General features: G+C 29.2%; 2 protein-coding genes across 2 annotated transcripts; one reads left to right on the top strand and one right to left on the bottom strand.

Moving 5' to 3' along the window:
• Positions 1-6679: 6679 nt before the first annotated feature.
• On the top strand, positions 6680-10100 carry LOC124825288 (SPFH/Band 7/PHB domain-containing membrane-associated protein family). The gene is made up of 5 exons (XM_047297876.2): positions 6680-6979; positions 7180-7300; positions 7400-7491; positions 9155-9251; positions 9471-10100. The coding sequence occupies exons 1-5, from the start codon at positions 6785-6787 to the stop codon at positions 9842-9844; spliced, it is 879 nt and encodes a 292-aa protein (XP_047153832.1). The 5' UTR covers positions 6680-6784; the 3' UTR covers positions 9845-10100.
• A 430-nt stretch (positions 10101-10530) lies between these two features.
• On the bottom strand, positions 10531-13206 carry LOC124825289 (pentatricopeptide repeat-containing protein At5g66520-like). Its single transcript, XM_088112282.1, has 2 exons — positions 12508-13206; positions 10531-12336 (listed from the first exon to the last, which is right to left on the bottom strand). Exons 1-2 carry the CDS (start codon positions 13180-13182, stop codon positions 11509-11511), a joined length of 1503 nt encoding a protein of 500 aa, XP_087968408.1. The 5' UTR covers positions 13183-13206; the 3' UTR covers positions 10531-11508.
• Positions 13207-19484: the final 6278 nt, after the last annotated feature.

The raw sequence follows: 19484 nt of genomic DNA, 5'->3' as shown, positions 1-19484 counted from the left end.
AAGAATTGCATTTTAAATCATATTTATAAATAGTGTTATCAAATTTGCTTGCCTTAGTAAATCTTTATCTTATGCATTAATTTAGATTAAATTATAAGTCTAAATTTATATTTTAAGTTAGTACTATATTATTTGAAAACAAATTGTTTTTTAAGATTGTTGAGAGAGAGAGAGAGAGAGAGAGAGAGAGAGAGAGAGAGAAGAAATTAAAAAAAAATGAGTTTCATTTTTATAAGTTAAAATTAAATACAAAAGTTTAAAAAGATTACATACAGATCAATTTTTGAATTTACTAAAAGTGAAATTTGTTGTATATATTATATTTCAGCTTCAAATCCTTGATCTAGCGAGTGTATTGGACATCCTTATATTCATTCTGTAAAACCTTTTTGTTATTTATTTCTAAATAGATTTTAAATCATTAATCCAACGTTTTTTATTCAGAATTTTTAGAAGACATTAATTTTCATAAAGAATTTAAAGTATATTAAGATATAAGATATAATATATCATTTGAATAGAGATTTTTAATTTTTTTTTTATGAGGATGGTTTTACTATTTATTTTTTTTCAAATAAGATTTGTTATGAGGATTAAAGTAATTTTTGACCAAACGTTAATAAATAAATTTCGACTGATAATAAAAAAATTATATTTGACCATAAAAACAAGAATAATAACATGTTCTTTGTTTTCTAGAGATAATTTATACAATGATAGCTATTATCTATATTAAAGTAAAAGATGCAAATAATTGTGAAACCCTAGATACATGCCAACGCCAAAATCAACACCAAACAAACACGAAGTCTAGTCAGAGGTTGTATTGTTGGAGGATGACCTTAGCTGGCATTGCTACATTAACAACTCCCTTTGATTCTTTCTGCTCCAATAACCCTCAACACAGATCTAGATCACATCAATTTGCTTCCCCTATCAAAAACATTATTAACATTCACAACCCCATCAATCAATTTTCTGTCTAGTGCTCCCTATTTTCTTTCTATTATATATATCTAACCCACCCATCTCTCTTTTATTCATGTAATTGACAAACTATACAGAGGAATTATCTCAACACAAAAACTTAGTTACCACATTTAATGACAATCTAAATTAAATTTTAAACATAATTTAATTTTATAAAACTAAGTTGTAAGACGAGTTTTGTAATACTAGTTATATAGTGTAAATTCATTTTATCTCAAATTAATACAGAATTTAGATATCTTTTCACAATAACAAAATAACAAGATATATATATCTTGAACGTAAAACTAAATATTAATAAATAATCAATAGCAATATAATAGTAAGTGACGCGATATATTTAACAACAACAAATTTCATTAAAATAGATTTTAGATAATTATGATACTAAAATAAATTTTAAATCTAATTCAATCCTACGAAACAAATTTGTAAGATAAGATTTATACCTATTTCTATAATATAAATCTGTCTTTATTTTGTATGGATGTGAAATTTTAAAATGTTTAACTAATTATCTTTATTCACATTAAATTTAACTTGTATTACTCTTGTTCCATTTCCTACCAAAATCTAATTGGATTACGAAAATCTAATTAATAGATATAGATAAAACAAATTATGTTGAACATTAGTATATGATACAGAAATAAGCACGTTATGGGTTTATAGATTCTGGTAGATGGCGTTTGGGTGCATCCATGGAGATGGAGGAACACATGTTTGTATGGATCTACATACCTCATTTATAAGCTTTATTCGTGCTACTTTTGCCTTTTTTGGATATGAAGGAAGGCTTTTTTAAATAGACACATTAATGATGGTGTTTATATAGCAATGCATATATATGAATAATGTATGTACATTACCACACGTGAAAAATATGCATGCATATCTCTTTTGATCGTGGCACAAACAAAAGAGAAAAAAGTGCGTTTGCATGTGACTAAATTTAGGTGCAGTTAATGTTTTTTTGCTGTATGAAATTATGTCTTGTAATTATCTAATCTTATAATTTATTCATATTTTTAGAATGTGTAATATATTTTTTTTATAAGAAAAAACTATAAATATTATAACCAACGTAGATTTTCTTTTTCTTTATTAACCAGAGGAGCTTCTATTTAAGATCTCCAAAAAATGTTACCCACCACCAGTGTCTGCTCAAAGATATATATAGATCCAATTGGCTTATATATTACTTATTAAATTTAAAGTTATTTTCTGGTTTTTAAACATATATTAATATTATTTTTAATTTAAATATTTTTAAACAAATTGGACTAATGTAAATATATAGTATTATTAAGTTACATATTTTTACTTTGGCTAGTTCTTTTCAAAGTTTAAATTGATTATAACATATTACACTTTTAGAAACTTAATTATTATTTCTTGGTGTTTGAAATCAATATAATATATATATATATATATATATATATATATATATATATATATATATATATTAAATTATTGTAACATTTTTTTTATTACAACAATTTATACGATTAATTAAAAATATATTATAACATATGTCACTTTAAAATATATTATAACATATTACACTTTTATAATATGTTGTACTAAATGGTACTTTTTCTATTGTGATTTTAAACTAATTATTTATCTTTCTTAAAATTATGAAATTATTTATATATAAGTAGTGCTCTTAAAATAGGTTGAAACCCGTGAGTCGGGTTGGCTCAATGTGTGTTTGAGCCGGGTTGAGTTTAAATAAATGTAATCTTTTTATGTGGGTTAGTTTTCAATCCGGCTCACTTAGAATCCGGTTCACCGGATTGAACCTATGGTGAGTCGGGTTGGCTCACCAATCCACCTAATTTAATTTAATTATTTTTTATTTATTTTGTGTTTCAATAATACTAGTTATCATTTTTTTTATTATATTATAGATGGTGATAAAGAAGATGTTTCAAGAGAGAAAAATATTATAGATTTATCTATTTAAGACTCTAATATCATAAATGGATATAAAGGAGTTTAACATCATTTATTTTAGTGTATGACATTTATTTAGATTTGAATTAAAAAAATTGTAATTTTTTTATTTAAAAAAACTTATAATTAAAAGAGCCAATAAACCAACCCGTTTAATTCATCAACCCGTTTAATCCATCAATCCGTGATAGGTCGATGGGGTCATGTTCGAATTTTTTTAGCTTATTAATAAGTGACTCAGGTTGTGTTGACTCACTGAGTGACTAATCCCTGATGAGTTGAACTAGATTACCTGTTTTAACATGTATAAGCATAAATGAAACCATATAAATGAGAAAAATGTTTTATTTAGACAAATAAAATGACTTTCTTGTACACTAAAGTAATTGAAAGAAACAATTCTCTTCTTTAACCATGATAAGACTCTAGTTCAATGTTAACTAAAACCTAATCCTAGAAAAGGCCGAAAATGTGATTTGAGAGTTCAGAATTAAAATGACAAATCTAAAAATAACTTTTTATTTCTCTCGTAATTTTAATAAAATAGTACTGATTTTGATTTTGTAATTTTTTAAAATAAAAATGTATATCCCTCATGTTTTTAATAAATGATATTTACTTTCTATATTTTAATAAAATGATCCTCATTTCCTTTATTTTTTTCATAGAAAAAGTACAAGTGTGTGTCCAAACTTTTTTATATTATATGTTTAAATATAAGATTTTTTAATTTTTTTAAATTATACGTAGTATATAATGGAAATTGATGGAAATTAAAGTAGGCATCTTTTTATTTCTTTTATAAAACACAAAATTTAATATTAATATATAATAAAATATAAAATCAAATATAACAAAAAACAAAAATATTTATTAATATAAAATAAAGAAAGCAATGTACTATACGTTTTCTCATAACAGATTTTTAACTGTGACTTGATTATCATATATTCTTTTATAATAATTTTTTATTTTTATTAAATTATGATAAATTATTTTTAATTTTAATTTATTTTTAAAATTGAAGTATTTTGATAAAGCATAAAAAAATAAATTCATTTTTTTAAAAGTGATAAAAAAGAAGTTATCCTTTGAAATAATGTTTTATACATGTGTGATTTCTTTTGTATTTAAAATTATACTAAAATATATATTAATTTTTATTGTATTAGTGAAATAAATTATGTACTATTTTTATTATATTAGTGAAAATAATTAAACTATAAATTTTAAATTTTGAGTATATTATTTTAATTCTAGAATTAGTTATCAGTCTTTGGATTGGTCCGACCACATCATACCGATTGGTATGCCCAACTGGTAAGAAATTTTATGGATAGGTTAATTGAATATAATTAATCTAATTATAATTATACAATTGGTAATGATTTGGTAAATGTCATTTTAATTTTTTAAGCAATAATTATATATGTTTATAAGTTTCTTCAAGCTTATTTTTGTACAATAAGGCAGTGGACTTGGTCAAAATAATTGAAGAATCAAAATTTCAAAAATAATATCTGTATTCATATATTATTAATTAATAAATAAATTTTTATATGATATGATATTACATATATAGAAACGTTGAATTACAGAAACTAAACAAACGATGCGTTTTATCAATTTAATAAATAATATTATAATATTTCACAACTACATCTACTTTTACTAATACTTGCTAGTTTTAGAAAAAATAAATCTTAAAACAACTTACCAATAGTAAATTATATTAAGTCCCCTATCATATAAAATTAAACTATAATTAATTATCTTTTATTACATCTTATCTTATAATTATACACTAATTTTAACTTTGAATTCATATAACATTTTTTGTCAATCTAACTTTTTTGAATATTTTTGTTTTATCTTTATAAGTACTTTTTCTCACACAAAAATTATGAAGGAAGAGTATGATAAAGAATAAAATTAAGGAAGTAAAAGTGCTAAAAAATGATCTTAAATTGATTGTGAGGCACCGAAAACACCTAATTATTAAATTTTATCCGATATAATCATATATAATAATTTGAATTACTAAATTTAATAACATTTTGACTAATCATATGACAATACAATTTCGTTCCTTTCTATGTTAATTACATTATTCATATTCAAATCTCCTTTTTTTTCTTACTGTTATCATGCTCTTTGATTTATCTTAACATATAAAGGAGACAAAGGTAATATACTCTTTCTCAAAAGTAAGGAAGTCTACAAAAAGACATTTCGGGAGTGTAGAAAGAAAAACCTGAATATTGAGAGAAGTGATTAGATGACGAGGCTACGAAACCAAATGGGTCAAACATGGTTTCAAAAGGCTTTTTCTTCTCACACTCCCATAATGCTTAAAATGACAATTTTAACCTTTGTAAAAATGATTTCCAAATTATATATTTTTTTAAAAAAATTGAAATATAATTTTTGAAATTTCTAGAATACGATTTCCAACAATAATGCAGTGGAAGATGACAGCGACAAGGCTGATTAGTGGTGACATGTGGTAGTGAAAAATGATGTCTTTGTTTTTTTTAATGTAAGGGTGTATTTAACAATAATAGGGTGCAAAAGGAAAAAAACTCCTAAAAATATCCTATTATCCAAAACAAATAAATAGCCTCTGATGGTATCTGAATGTGTAAATTAGTATCAACATTAGCTACTTAATTATTGTTACTGATTTTTTTGTTATATTTTAGTTAAATTAATTATGTTATCTACTATCTTCTTTATATAAAACTTTCAGACTAACAATTATAAACTTCTTAATTTGCTAACATATTTAGATTTTCTAATATTTTCGTCATTTAGGAAACAATCTAATGACACATAAATATCTCTATTTATCATTGAATGCCTCTAATATTCAATCATCATAATATCGTTAGCAAATAAAAAAATGTGTTACACGTCACATTTTGTCAATTTTTCTACAGGCAGTTAGCATTAAATGTAAACACGAGATTTGTTATATTTTCTTATGATTTTCATAAATTTTTAATACTTTCTAGATATTTTTAGTATTTGTTATATAAAATAAATAAAGAAAACAATATAAATATATTGTAAAATATCTAAAATGATTTTTTCAACACCCGTCGAATCAAAAATTTATTTGTGAGAGCAACTCTTTATCCAAAGTATAAATTGTCACGTGAAGTAGTACTCTTTGTGATACAAATTCCTTTTAAAAAATGTAGAACATTTTAATGTATAGTGATATTTTTATGTACTTTCAACAAATTAAAAGCATTTAGAGTTTGATGATAATGTAATTATGAAATTTTTAACTTTTAATAATTTAAAAATCATCATTCATATAATTTTTAAAATATTTACTAAAACAAAAGTTGAAAAATATATTATTTTTGTTGAAGGGATGGGTTACACTGCCAAGGATTTATTTAACCAATTTTTTTCCGTAACTAAATATAAAATTCAAAAGATGTTATGCTATTACCATACTTTAAAAACTTCAACTAATTTATCAGTGAATTCTGTTAGAGAAAGTACTTTATACTAATTTATTTATTTTTGAATATGCATGAGCTTAAAATTTTATTTTATTTTTTATAAAAACAACTGTCCAAACTAGATTCGTAAAAAAATAGACGTAGAAAGTAAAATCAATGTTCTTTTTCTTTCTTTATTAACAAAATTTAAAAGCATGAAGAAAATCTTAAACATTAACCCCAATTAACATTTTTCTATTACACGTTTACTTTTCTTCTGAATATGGAAGTATATAACATGTTTACTTGGAAGAAGATATTTTCGTTAAGGCAGTGTTGATTTGTTGTTGTTCCGTGCTTTTGATTCTACAGTAGCAAGGATGGGAAACACGTTCGGTTTCTTCTGTGGATGCGTTGCTCAATCGAGCGTCGGCATCGTCGAACAGTGGGGTCGCTTCCACCGCCTCGCGCAACCCGGTTGCCACTTTTTCAACCCTCTCGCCGGCGAATGCCTCGCCGGAATCCTCTCCACCAGAATCTCCTCCCTCGACGTCCGCATCGAGACCAAAACCAAGGTCCCCAATCAATTACGTTTCAATTCCCAATTATTTTTATCTTTTTTTTTTAATTTTTTCAGATTTTATGTCACAATCGTGTAATTTTTTTAATTTGTTGGCATGGTGTGTGATTTTTAGTTAGTGCAGACTATGACCTATTAATGATAATGGAGAAAGGAGGCATTGTGAGTGATTTGTAATTTTGAATTGTGGGGCAGGACAATGTGTTTGTGCAGTTGCTGTGTTCAATTCAGTACCGAGTGATTAAGGAAAACGCGGATGATGCTTTCTATGAATTGCAGAATCCTCAGGAGCAGATACAGGCTTATGTTTTCGATGGTTGTGTTTGTTAATGGTTATTTTTTTCTGCACAATTGTGTGAATTTTTATTTATTTATTGTTTTGACTGTTTGTTGTGTGATTTGATTGGTGGTTCAGTGACACGTGCTATTGTTCCGAGAATGAACTTGGATGAGCTCTTTGAGCAGAAGGGCGAGGTTGCTAGAGCTGTCTTGGAGGAACTTGAAAAGGTAACTTATTTTTTGTAAGTAGTAGGTATTATTTCGATAAACTTGCCCACGAACACTGGTATAAGAAGACTTGAATTTAGAGTAAAATCTGTGAGCTATTGTTCTCAGTTGATGTATTTTATACATATATAAGAAAGAGAAGAGTACAATAAATGGAATAGCTTCAACCTATAACACTCAATCCTAGGCTAGGTATATATACAAAAAATAAAAGCATATGATACAATAAAATGATAATCACAATTCTAACGCTCCCCTCAAGCCGGTAGGGTACATTTAAATTGTATGCACCGAACTTGGAATATTTAAACTAAATTATAGGTCCTCTCAAAGAAGTTAGAATAGCGGTAAGCTGGTCATTAGATCTCATAAAACCAGTAATTTCCTTGGACAACAAACTTCTGGACAAAATGGCAATCAATCTCTTATGAAACTGGAGGCAATTGAAGGAATACCTTATTATCCCAATACAACTTCACCTACTCAACATCTCAAAATTTCAACCCATGAAGGAGTTACTTAATCCACTCAAGTTCAGAAATGGCCAAAGCTATAGATGTATATTTAATTTTTCAGTGGATTGAGAAACAACATTTTGTTAAGAGACAATATTTCCTCATGAAGACACAGTATTTTGTGGTGGATCTCCTGTCAATGGGACAACTAACTCAATCTGCATTACAATAACCTATAATTTCAGTATACCCCTTGTCCTCATATAACAATCCTTGTTCTGGATTTTTTTTTATATATTTGGGAATGTGAATTAGAACATCCCAATGGTCAATGTAAAAATTTTGCATTAATTGACAACGTAATAGATAGATAACTAAGTTCCTTCCGCTCCTTCCCACCCGTACCCCCCTCCCCCCCTGCAGCCTCTTATTGAGTCACTTCAACACCCAACAAGTATTTCAGATAGCCAAGATTTTTGGTCTAAACATGGCTAAATAAGTGCTCCTTTAGTTGAGAAATCCTAGTGGTATCATTTCCTATAATAATTATATTGTCAACATAGACTATTAGATAAACACACTTTCTGGGAGAAGGATAACAATAGAAAACTAAATGATCTGTTCCAATCCAAAAATCTACATAGTATGACTAAATTTAGCTCTGGGATGACTGCTTTAGTCCATAGAGAGAGCAATGTAATTTACACACTAGACCATACTCCACTTGAGCAACACATTCGGGACACATGGAGTGAAAATCGTAATTCGTGAGGAAAGAGACTTTAGCGACTGTGCAAGGATGTTGAAATTGAGAACCAAGGGCAAAAACATGTCAGAAGACATCTATGAGGCAACCATGATGGCCCATTGTGATTCTGACCATGGGAAGGTGGCACATGAGACACATTCGCTTGGTTTTTAATGGTGACAGAGGTCAGTGCGTGGTGGCACATCTAGAGGCATGTGGTCACGCAAACACTGAAGTTGGGTTGTGCTCCTTAAGGTGCACACAACTCTGACTTTTCCAGATGAATAAGACAGCGAACAACAATAGTAGCAACCGGAGACAGCAAACATCTAAGAAAGTTTTTATTTATAAGCATGTGTTTTGAAATATGATAACTTGATAAGATTTTTCTTTGCTTGTCCGCTCATCCTTGATTAATTATTTTTCTGAATACCAATGGTCTTTATCTCCTGAATATCAGGTGATGGGAGAGTATGGGTATAATATAGAGCACATTCTCATGGTTGATATTATACCCGATCCTTCTGTGCGTAAGGCAATGAATGAGATCAATGCAGGTAAAACAATGAAATAAATTTCATGGCTTTCATTATTTTTCATATTTGTTTTATCAATTAAAAAAATGGAGCATGATACCATTAATAAAATGGAGCATGATACCATTAATATTCTATTCCATCCTTTTCCGCCAATCCAAGTATTAGTGGGTTAATTAAGATTATGATACGCTCAATTCTACGCCACGGTATTTAGCGAGGATGGATTTTATTTGACAGCTCAAAGGATGCAACTTGCAAGTGAGTACAAAGGAGAAGCTGAAAAGATATTGCTAGTTAAAAAGGCAGAAGCTGAAGCTGAGGCCAAGTATTTGGGTGGGGTTGGTGTGGCTAGGCAACGGCAAGCTATTACAGATGGCTTGAGAGAGAACATCCTGAATTTCTCTCACAAAGTAGAAGGCACTAATGCTAAGGAGGTGATGGATCTTATCATGATAACTCAGTACTTTGACACAATCAAAGACCTTGGGAATTCATCAAAGAATACCACTGTTTTTATACCCCACGGACCTGGCCATGTTAGGGATATTGGAGAGCAGATACGCAACGGACTGATGGAAGCAGCCAGTGCTCAAGTAAATGTGGAGGAGTGATTTTGTAATATTGCCTTCGAAGGTATAGCCCTTTACAGTCACACACATAGTCCAATTATACTGGTATTACTCGTGTAATTAATAAGTGTCTGTTTAGTTTTGTGGAATAAAAGTTTTTGGTCAGCTGGATGTAAAATCAGATGTTTTTCAGTCGTATTATGTAAACTTTGCTGTCATGCTATATTTTAGAAATTCGAAAGGTAATATAGAACCAAATTCATATGAATTAAATGAAATAGTTTGTGGCTTTCCTTTTTATGGAGTGTATAGGGTAAATTACCTTTTTGAAATATGACCTATTGTAATTTTTATATATGAACATATTAATATTATCACTCAAGTTTGGATCAACAACTGCTGAACTATTGTGACATGAATTGTATTTTCAGTTTTTTTTTTTAATTTCAAGAATTAATGTGGTAACTTTGTATATTTTCAAATATCAAAATGACCTTATACCTTTGAATATATATGTAAATGTGAAGCCAAACTCGAGTATTGTGTTGCCCAACAGTGTTGAGAATGGAAAGTGTTGTCTCTGCTTTCAATACATAAGTTCGAACTATTTTGAGCTTCTATTTTCCAGATTCAGAAGGAGATGTAAGGATATTATCCCTTAATAGTACAGCTTACGAAACTTTACTGATCTCATCAAAGTTGCGCAATACAATCAAGAAGCCATGATAAAACTGAAATAATGACGGTCTGAGGAAATAACCTTAAAGAAAAGGTAGTGGTAAATATCCAAATATAAAATACAAGTTTTCGGAAAAATGAGACCTATACGAAATGGTCAAGAAGAACTATACAGCAATTTACTCCTCAGAGGTTGTGCTTTACCTGTTCCAAAAAAGAACAAAACTTGAGCTGGCATAACCAAGCTATTCTTTGTTCAGTACATGTATAGTGTATACAATAGAAACAGAAGTATACAAACTTCAGGCAACTTCCATTATCTGAAGCTGTAAAGAATTGACAGCACCCTGATGGGCATTCTTCAAGAATTTGCCAAAAGCCCCAAAAGCAAGAGGACCCTTTATAAACCAATGGGCGAACTGTTCAACAATGCAAATAATGATCATAGAAGGTCATTCTTCCTTCTTCGAACTTTTCTTATTAGTATGTAACAGATCACATGGGCAACATTATCGTTTGTATTAGCAAAAATCTCTAATCAAATGCATATCTTTGTCTAGTCAACTCAATGTGTGAATGAGTTTGCCAAAGAAACAAAAATGCTCCAGTGTGTCAAAGGTGGGCAAAAAGGGAAAAATGATGGCTGAATGTAGCTGCTTCCTTATCTACCAGTAGCCTTTGCAAGAACAGATTCCCTCTTTGAAGTGGTGATACCTTGTCCCGTCTCTTACTATAATTACTCGATCGTAAACTTTGGAGATGAACTTTGTTACTTGGTGGCAATCCCCACAAATCCTTAAATTCTTTACAATGCGAATTTGAGTTCCATATGCCGTGTTCATCAATCCAAAAGGCCAACTTCTCACTGTGAAAAGACAGAGCAGTCTCTTTATCTTCCTCATCAATTTCATGCAAAAGTTCTCCTAACTCTGGAACATACCCAGCACTCTTCAACTTGATTGTCATCCATCCAAAAATGAATAAATCTCCCTACTTTCAGGGTGGTGGGATTTATCTCCAACAAGGAACTAATGGAATGTCTCCTTCAATTCAATTGAGCTGCAACCAGGAATCTTTTTTCTCTCATTACTGAGTTCATTCTTTTCTCTCATCATTCTTGCTTCATTCCATCTCCCAGATGTTGAATATATATTACTCAGTAGAACATGACACCCTATATGGTTAGGATCCATGTCTTTAATGATCCTTCCTATTCTATGTCCCCGCTCTATGTCTTTGTAGATTCTACAAGCATTCAACAGTGCTCCCCAGATTGCAACATCTGGAGCCATTGGCATACTTGAAATCATGTCTTCAGCCTCCTTCAAGAAACCAGAACGACTAAGTAGATCCACCATGCATCCATAATGCTCTATTTCTGGGGTAATAGCATAATCACTAACCATCAATCTGAAATATAATTTCCCCTGCTCGACCATATAGCCATGGCTACAAGCATTCAATAAGGCAATGAATGTGACTTTATTAGGAGAAACTTTTTCAACCTTCATTTGTTCAAACACATTTATGGCCTCATTGGGTTTTCCATGCATTGCAAACCCACCAATCATGGCATTCCATGGCCAAACCTTTTGCTTTACCTTGTAATTAAAGAAAACTCTGAATGCTGATTCTATTTCCCCACACTTTGCATACATGTCAATGATGCTAGCTAAAAGCCTTTCATTCATCTTAATCTCGCCTCTCCCGATGTAAGCGTGTATCCACTTTCCTTGATCCAGTGCTACTAGATTCGAACAAGCGGCAAAAGCGCTTACAAGGGTATATTCATTTGGCCTAGGACCTATTTGCAACATCTCGTTGAAAAGATCCAAAGCCTCCATGAAACAACCAACCTATAGTAAGCATGAAGTAACTTTAGACACGGTACATTAACAATTAAGTCAAACACAATCAATGTGACATACTTTCAACCGCGTACTAGTGAAATGTCCACTTCAAACGAATAAGGCAATCGTGTAAAATGCTAATATCATTATTTATTTTACTTTCAAATCCAGCAATACCTGAACATAACCAGCTATTATAGTACTCCATGACACAACATCTTTTTCTTGCATTCCGTCAAACAATTCCTTAGCTCGAATCATGTCACCAGATCCAACGTAGGCAGCAATCATGGTGTTCCAAGAATACAAGTCTCTATCCACAGCCCATTGAAATACCTTCCAGCCCTCCTCCACAAGTCCCCACTTCCCATACATACCAATCAAGGCATTTAAAACAAATATATTGTTCTCCAAACCAATTTTCACAGCATGAACGCGAACCTGCTGTCCCTCCTGCATACCCAGCCCATTGCCACAGGCACCGAAAGCATACACAAAGCTATATCTATTCGCAAAAAAACCCGAATCCCGGATTAATGAGCGGAAAACCGCAAAGGAATTGTGGCAGGAATGGGGTAACATAGAATGTGCTTTGATCATGGTGTTGTAAATGAACAAGTCTGGTTGAGGAATTTGATCAAACAGTTTGTGTGCATAAGAAAGAGAAACATAAGCAGTGAGCTTGAGGAGCTTGTGGGCTGAAACAGGGTGTGATATTAGAGCTGTGGTTACTAATTGTGAATGGGTCTGCTTAATTTGTTGCATCGACTTGCATGAGTCAATCAAAGAGACAAGTTTACAACAGTGATCAGAATGAAAAGGTTTTGTCGAGGCTGAGTAGAACCGAATCATTTTTTTGGCATGAAATCATGCTGATTCAAGAAACAACACTTCAACTTAGAAAACATGGATAGATAGCCCAAGCCTCTTGTCACAGGCTGGGCCTGTTATAATAATTATAGCCCATATATGGCCCGTTTCATTTTCTGATACTTGTTAAGGAGGTAGGAAAAAATGGTGAGAAATAATAACAAAATTTCTAATATTCGTTTTTGAGTAAATAAAATTTGTGTGCTAATTGTAAAAAATATTTTTACAAAATCTCTCTCTCTCTCTCCAAACCTTTTTACTGGTTTATCAAATGTGTCATCTAAAACATCGGCCCAAAGAAAATTTAGCCCAAATAATTGTTGACTTATCTATTGACAAACTATTTTTCCTCCACCCCCATAATTTATATCTGAACCTCCGAATTGTACATTTACCATATTTTATCTTTTAAAAAGATGATTTTCCAATAATCTGTTTCGTTAATATTCTGGAACAAACTTTTTAAATTTTTTCAGAACTTGATTTCTAGAGTATAACTTCTAGAATAGGATTTTTTAAAAAGGATTTTTTGAAAAGGATTTTTTGGAAAAGGATTTTTGGAACAAGTTTACCATAATGCAAAAAATTTATTCCTGAACAAGTTTTATGGAATACAACGAATAAGGCTATCTAGTCTTTTTCTCCTAATATGCTGGTGCAGTTAGTAATAATGAAGTGCAACAAGAAAAGGCCTTAATTAATTTATTGGTCACTCTTTCTCATTGTGAATGTCAAATATATTTTGGAAAGTGCATGTATAATGAATAAATAAAAGGATGCAAAGATATTAATAGAATAAAAAATAGTTAAAGTCCATTTAAAATTCAATTTTTCTCTGAAAGAAAATAACACAATTTAGTTTAATGTAAGTAAACTAAATTACACAATTTATCTCGTCAATAAACACTATTACATATTTTGAAAATATTATTTGTCTATAGTCTTACATGATACACACTTAAAATTTAATTTTCAAAAAAATATAAAACTTAATAATTTATTGTATGAAAACAATTACAGTTTCGAATGATAATATAACATATAATACACATAGATCTCTACAATGAAAAGATATTGTTCGTTTTGAATCAAGTTTTTCCGAATTTACTTTTAGTATATTTCAAAAAAATCTACTATTATTAATGGGATATCTTATATATATATAAACTAATATATATCTTTTGTTTTATCTAATATGGAACTTTTTTATCACAAGAATCATAATATATAAAAATCTAAATATACAATCAAAATTAATGAATTATTATTTAACCAATTAATCAACAAAGGTTTTAAAGTCGATAAATGAATATTATATAAAATCCAATGGAAATCCCTCTCACCAATAATATTTGGCTTGGTTTGTAATAATATACAATGTAGACAAAGTTAATTAAAAGGAATGTGGTAGAAGAAAAGAAAGAGTATATGCACACATGCTTATGAATAATAATGAAGATAGGTTAGAGTAATTTACACTTAAGAAAGAATGGCATAGCATATAATATACACTATTGTTAGAAACGAACATGATTAAGAAGGCAATATAGGTAATTAAGAATATGTTAGGAAGCAATTAGGTTAAGAGTGGTCCAATGAGAATAGATTTACATGTGTGTTTTGCTATGATGCTTAGTAGAAGAATAATAGTTTTTGGTGGGCAGTAGTAGGGATTGTTTGGGAGTAGAACAGTAATTATGAAAGTAGAGGAATACAAGAATAAAAAGTGTATAATAAAAGGTTAGTAATGATCATACAGCATAACCATTATTAGGTAAGGTAAGGTAAATTCCAGATTTGATGGCTGCACTGATTTCTTCTCTCTCAGAGTAAAGTTCTAACTAAGACGACAAAACTTCATTATTAACATCACATTTTTATTCTCTTTCTTTTCATTCAAAAACTCTTCCTAGGCTTTTCAACCCAACAAAGAAAAAACCATCAACTATACCATACCATACCATTATCTTTCAATTCATATCTCATCACAACTTCATCAACTACTTTGATCATCAGAGTATGGTACATGGTTACCTTTCAAGTCTAAATGATTATTGGTTCCTCACTTTCCCAAAGTAATGTAATTTAATTCAGTAATAAAAATATTCTTTATTGTTGCTATTATATATAGAAAAAATATATTTCCACGTACATAAATTTTTTTACATTTATTTGATATTATCTTCTTTTACATTTTATTATTTTTGTTACTATGGGCTTATAGCTGACCGATCGAGTACGAGGATGAACTGGATGGAAATGACTGAGTGATTGACATGCCAGAGAACGCATCTCATGACCGATCGATTCCGACAATCGTTGAGCAGAGTTAAGGTGCAATTAGTGTCACAACGACTATTGTTAAGTGGTTAAGGTTTGCATTAAGGATCATTAAGAAATAAATTAGTTGGTCAGATTCCTATAAACTTTATCAACATGGTCGAGGTAAACTCACTTTTACTCACCGTTAAATTACAAAGATCTACAGATAAAGATACTGACTTGAACGTCGGAGTACATACTGTTATCATCGTCTCATTTCAGCAGAAACAATTTTCTTTCTTAAAAAAAAATACAAAAAATTATTTTTTTATTACCATTTTACTCGTATATTGTGTCAAATGAATATAAAAGTGTGTTATTCTATTATTACTTTTATATATATATATATATATATATATATATATATATATATATATATATATATATATATATATATATATGGGTGTTTTAAGAAAAATTAAAATGAATGAAATTATATTGTTTAGTGTCAATTATTGTATTTGAATTATTGTCTATTTTAAAAGTTTTTCAATATGATTTTGTTTCTTTAAGGTTGGAAAAGAATTGTATTTAAATTAGACTTTTTTTAAGTTCTTTTTTTTTAGTATTCATACGTAAATTTAAATGTGATGATTGACTTCATTATATTATTTTAAGGAACTTTACATCAAAACCATATTATACATTTTTTAATTTTAAATATAACGATAGTATCTTATTTAGTTAGCTCTCAGTTCTCTTTATATTAATAATAAATGATATTTATGTGTATTAGTCGTTGTCTAATGTGTATTGTCTAATAATGCTGGGACCCATCTTTAATGAATGGAAATTCTATAAGGGTTTTGATGGTAATAGGATAATAATAGCATACAATAATAATAATTATTGATATAATAATTATTATTATTTCAATTGGGGCCAGTGATAGAAGAGCCAATTATGCCATAGATTGGTGGGAAGAACAGTGAAGAGAGAATGAGAAAAGAAAGAAATCTGAAGCAGAGGAGATTGGTTTGGGCAAAGTTTGTAGGGTCAATCTTGAAGTGGGAGCTGCAAAAGTAACACACCATGTGATACAAAATAGCACATAATGGCTTGTACTTAAAGTTTCATGCCCAACAAGTGTATGCACAAATGCAACAACTGTGGTAAATGTCTATTTTAACATGGTATGTATCACTTCTTCATATATATAACATCTCCATTATCCTTCAACCTTAGCTTAATTAAGACTCATCTCAAACACTTCTTTTATATACATTTTCAAGATTAACCACAATAATATCGTTTTAAAATTTAAAATTTCGTCACAATTTTATCACATATTTGACAATTAAAAGAAAAAATATTTGATTAAATATGTTTTTTATTTTTTAATTTTCAGTAAAAATTAGAATTAGTCTCTCTTCAAAATTCTGAATTAATTTAGTCTCTTATTTTTAGAACTGTGTCAATTTAGTCCTTTAACCAAATTTTGTTAAGTTTATTTAAAGTTTCAAACGTTTTTCTCAACTAACATTGAAAAAAATGTGTCAAACAGTATAAATAATTTAAATGCTATGACGTTAAATAAACTTAACAAAATTTGGTTAAAAGAATTAAATTCATACATTTATAAAATTGAGAGACTAAACTATGTCAAAATTTTTGAAGAGAGATTGATTTCAGTTTTCACTCTAAGTTAAGAGACTAAAAACATATTTAACCCATAAATATTTAAACTGACACATTGACTCCTAAACGATATGAAATTATTTGGTATATTAAAAGTAGTAAAAAAAAAGTGATTATGATTAAAGGAATTGGTTAATTGATTTAATTGCAATTAGCAAAAGATAATGTAATACTTCTTCTGATGGTGTATTTAGATTTTACTGAATGTTTGGGTGTGAATTAGTGTGTGTCCAATATGGACAAACACCTCTCCACTAAACATTTGCAATTTGCATGAATATGATGTTACTGGTGTTTCTTACAAAGCATTGGTTGAAATTGATACTTGAACTCTTTGAAACCATACATAATCAAGGAGAAAACAAAACCCAAATAGAATAAAAAATATCTCCAATCCCACTTTCAATCTGAGCCTCAGATTTTTCTGATATGTTTTCATCTTTGATTTCCTAATGAAAATTAGCTGCTGGATTCATGTTCATCACTGCTGTTGAACTATTCAACAACTCTATTAAAGAAAGGGTGAATTTTTATCTAAACAAATATAATACTAAGTCACGTGAGATGAATCTTGGTTTGAAGTTTCAATGAATCCTTTGCAATTGCATAAAGGAAAGAAAAATGGCTTTTAGAGAGTCCTTATTAAAATAACAAACCTTTGATAGAAAATTTGATAATCCATGTTCAATCTTTCAACTATTAAGAATCCAATTTCATTCTTCAATTCATTTAAACTTGATAATTTTATATTTGACTAAACATATTATATCATAAAAACAAGTATGCTTTGATTTTGGAATGAATGTGTGGTAGAAAAAAAAAGTAAATTAAAAAGTAGAAAGTTGAATTAGTTGTATATATAATAAATAGTAAAGAGTATATAAGTAACTTTACTTTGAATGAATAGTATCTCTTGTAGTTCAAAGACATAAAAATTATACATGATTTCAAATTTGAACTTTCAACATAATTCAAAATTTGATTTGAGAGTGCAAGTGAGTTTGAATTGACTACCAACCAAATTAAACCCAACACGTTTTATGAAAAAAATCGACTTTGGTCAATTCATCATTCCAATTTGAATTGAGAAAACATCAAACTTGATTATCTATTTAGACTATAAAAATAGTGTTTTTCTTTTTCTTTCTTGAATACATGTTGCCCCTTTTAATATTTAATAAAATTTATCTCAAAAAATAAATATAGTTCGACCAACAAAATATTTCAATTACTTGGGTCATTTTTTTTCCCACTAAATTCAGTCTAATTAAGTGGTTTACACTCTTTTTATTGAAATAACGAAACATGGAATTTTAAGACCATGAAATACTCTTTTGTCAGAAATATGGCAAAACAGAAAAATCCAAATAAAAAGAAAAACCTAACCTAAAGAGAAATACCTAGAAGGTCATAGGTGTGTGCTCACGTGATCCACTACTTAATCACTTTTTAAATGTAAATTAACTTTACGTTAAACCCTTTTAGCTAAAAACAAACATAAAATAAGAGTTTATCTATAATATTACAAATTAAAATAAATTTAAATTTATATTTTCTTTTAACTTTACTATTTTAGAATAGAGTTTTAAATAATACTATGGTAACTCCACCCTCAAGTATTGATAATATGTGGTTTTTGTTGTCCTCTTTTCTATTCTACCAACATGTCTATAACATTGTTATGATTGCTTTGCCCTAAAAAACAAGGAATAATATGTGCTTTACATTATTACACAAATTGTTTCTACTACCTTGTGTATGGGGTTGGTAGGGCAAGTTGGTATGTAGCAAGCAAAGCCATGGATCTTGAATCCAAGGGTCAAGATTTTGAGATATGGAAGATGAATTGATTAATGTGTAATCATTGTTGCACAGTCCACATTTTCATAGGAGAAGAATTGATTAACATGTAATCATTGTCATCATCACAGTCTCCAAATTTTCAAATCTACCAAAATACTACCAAAGGTTAAACTTTACATGGTTAGTTAGCTGATTGGCATCAAAAAGACAATCAACAAGGCAAAGGAGGGAATATCAACTGTTTCTCAAATCACCTCCAAAATATTCCTTCTCAGATTAGGGTTTACACTTTTCTGTGAGAACAACAGTGTATTTGGAAATCAGAATATTAAATCACCTAATCCAAGGTAGTAAAAGTTAAACCATTAGCTATTTATTTCAATCTTTGATCAAGATGAGGATGAATCTTTTCTTGTTAAAATTTTACATCATCTTTACCATATGGAAAACTTTACATGTACTTTTTATTCATTTACATATGTTCAGATATTGATAAAGTTCACACTGTTTTGGGTTACAGA

Source organism: Vigna umbellata, chromosome 4, assembly GCF_029865625.1.
Source record: "Vigna umbellata cultivar VRB3 chromosome 4, Vumbellata_1.0, whole genome shotgun sequence".
In the NCBI taxonomy this organism is placed as follows: domain Eukaryota; kingdom Viridiplantae; phylum Streptophyta; class Magnoliopsida; order Fabales; family Fabaceae; genus Vigna; species Vigna umbellata.
The sequence above is the reverse complement of the archived record's forward strand: the minus strand, read 5'-3'. Positions and strand labels throughout refer to the sequence as shown.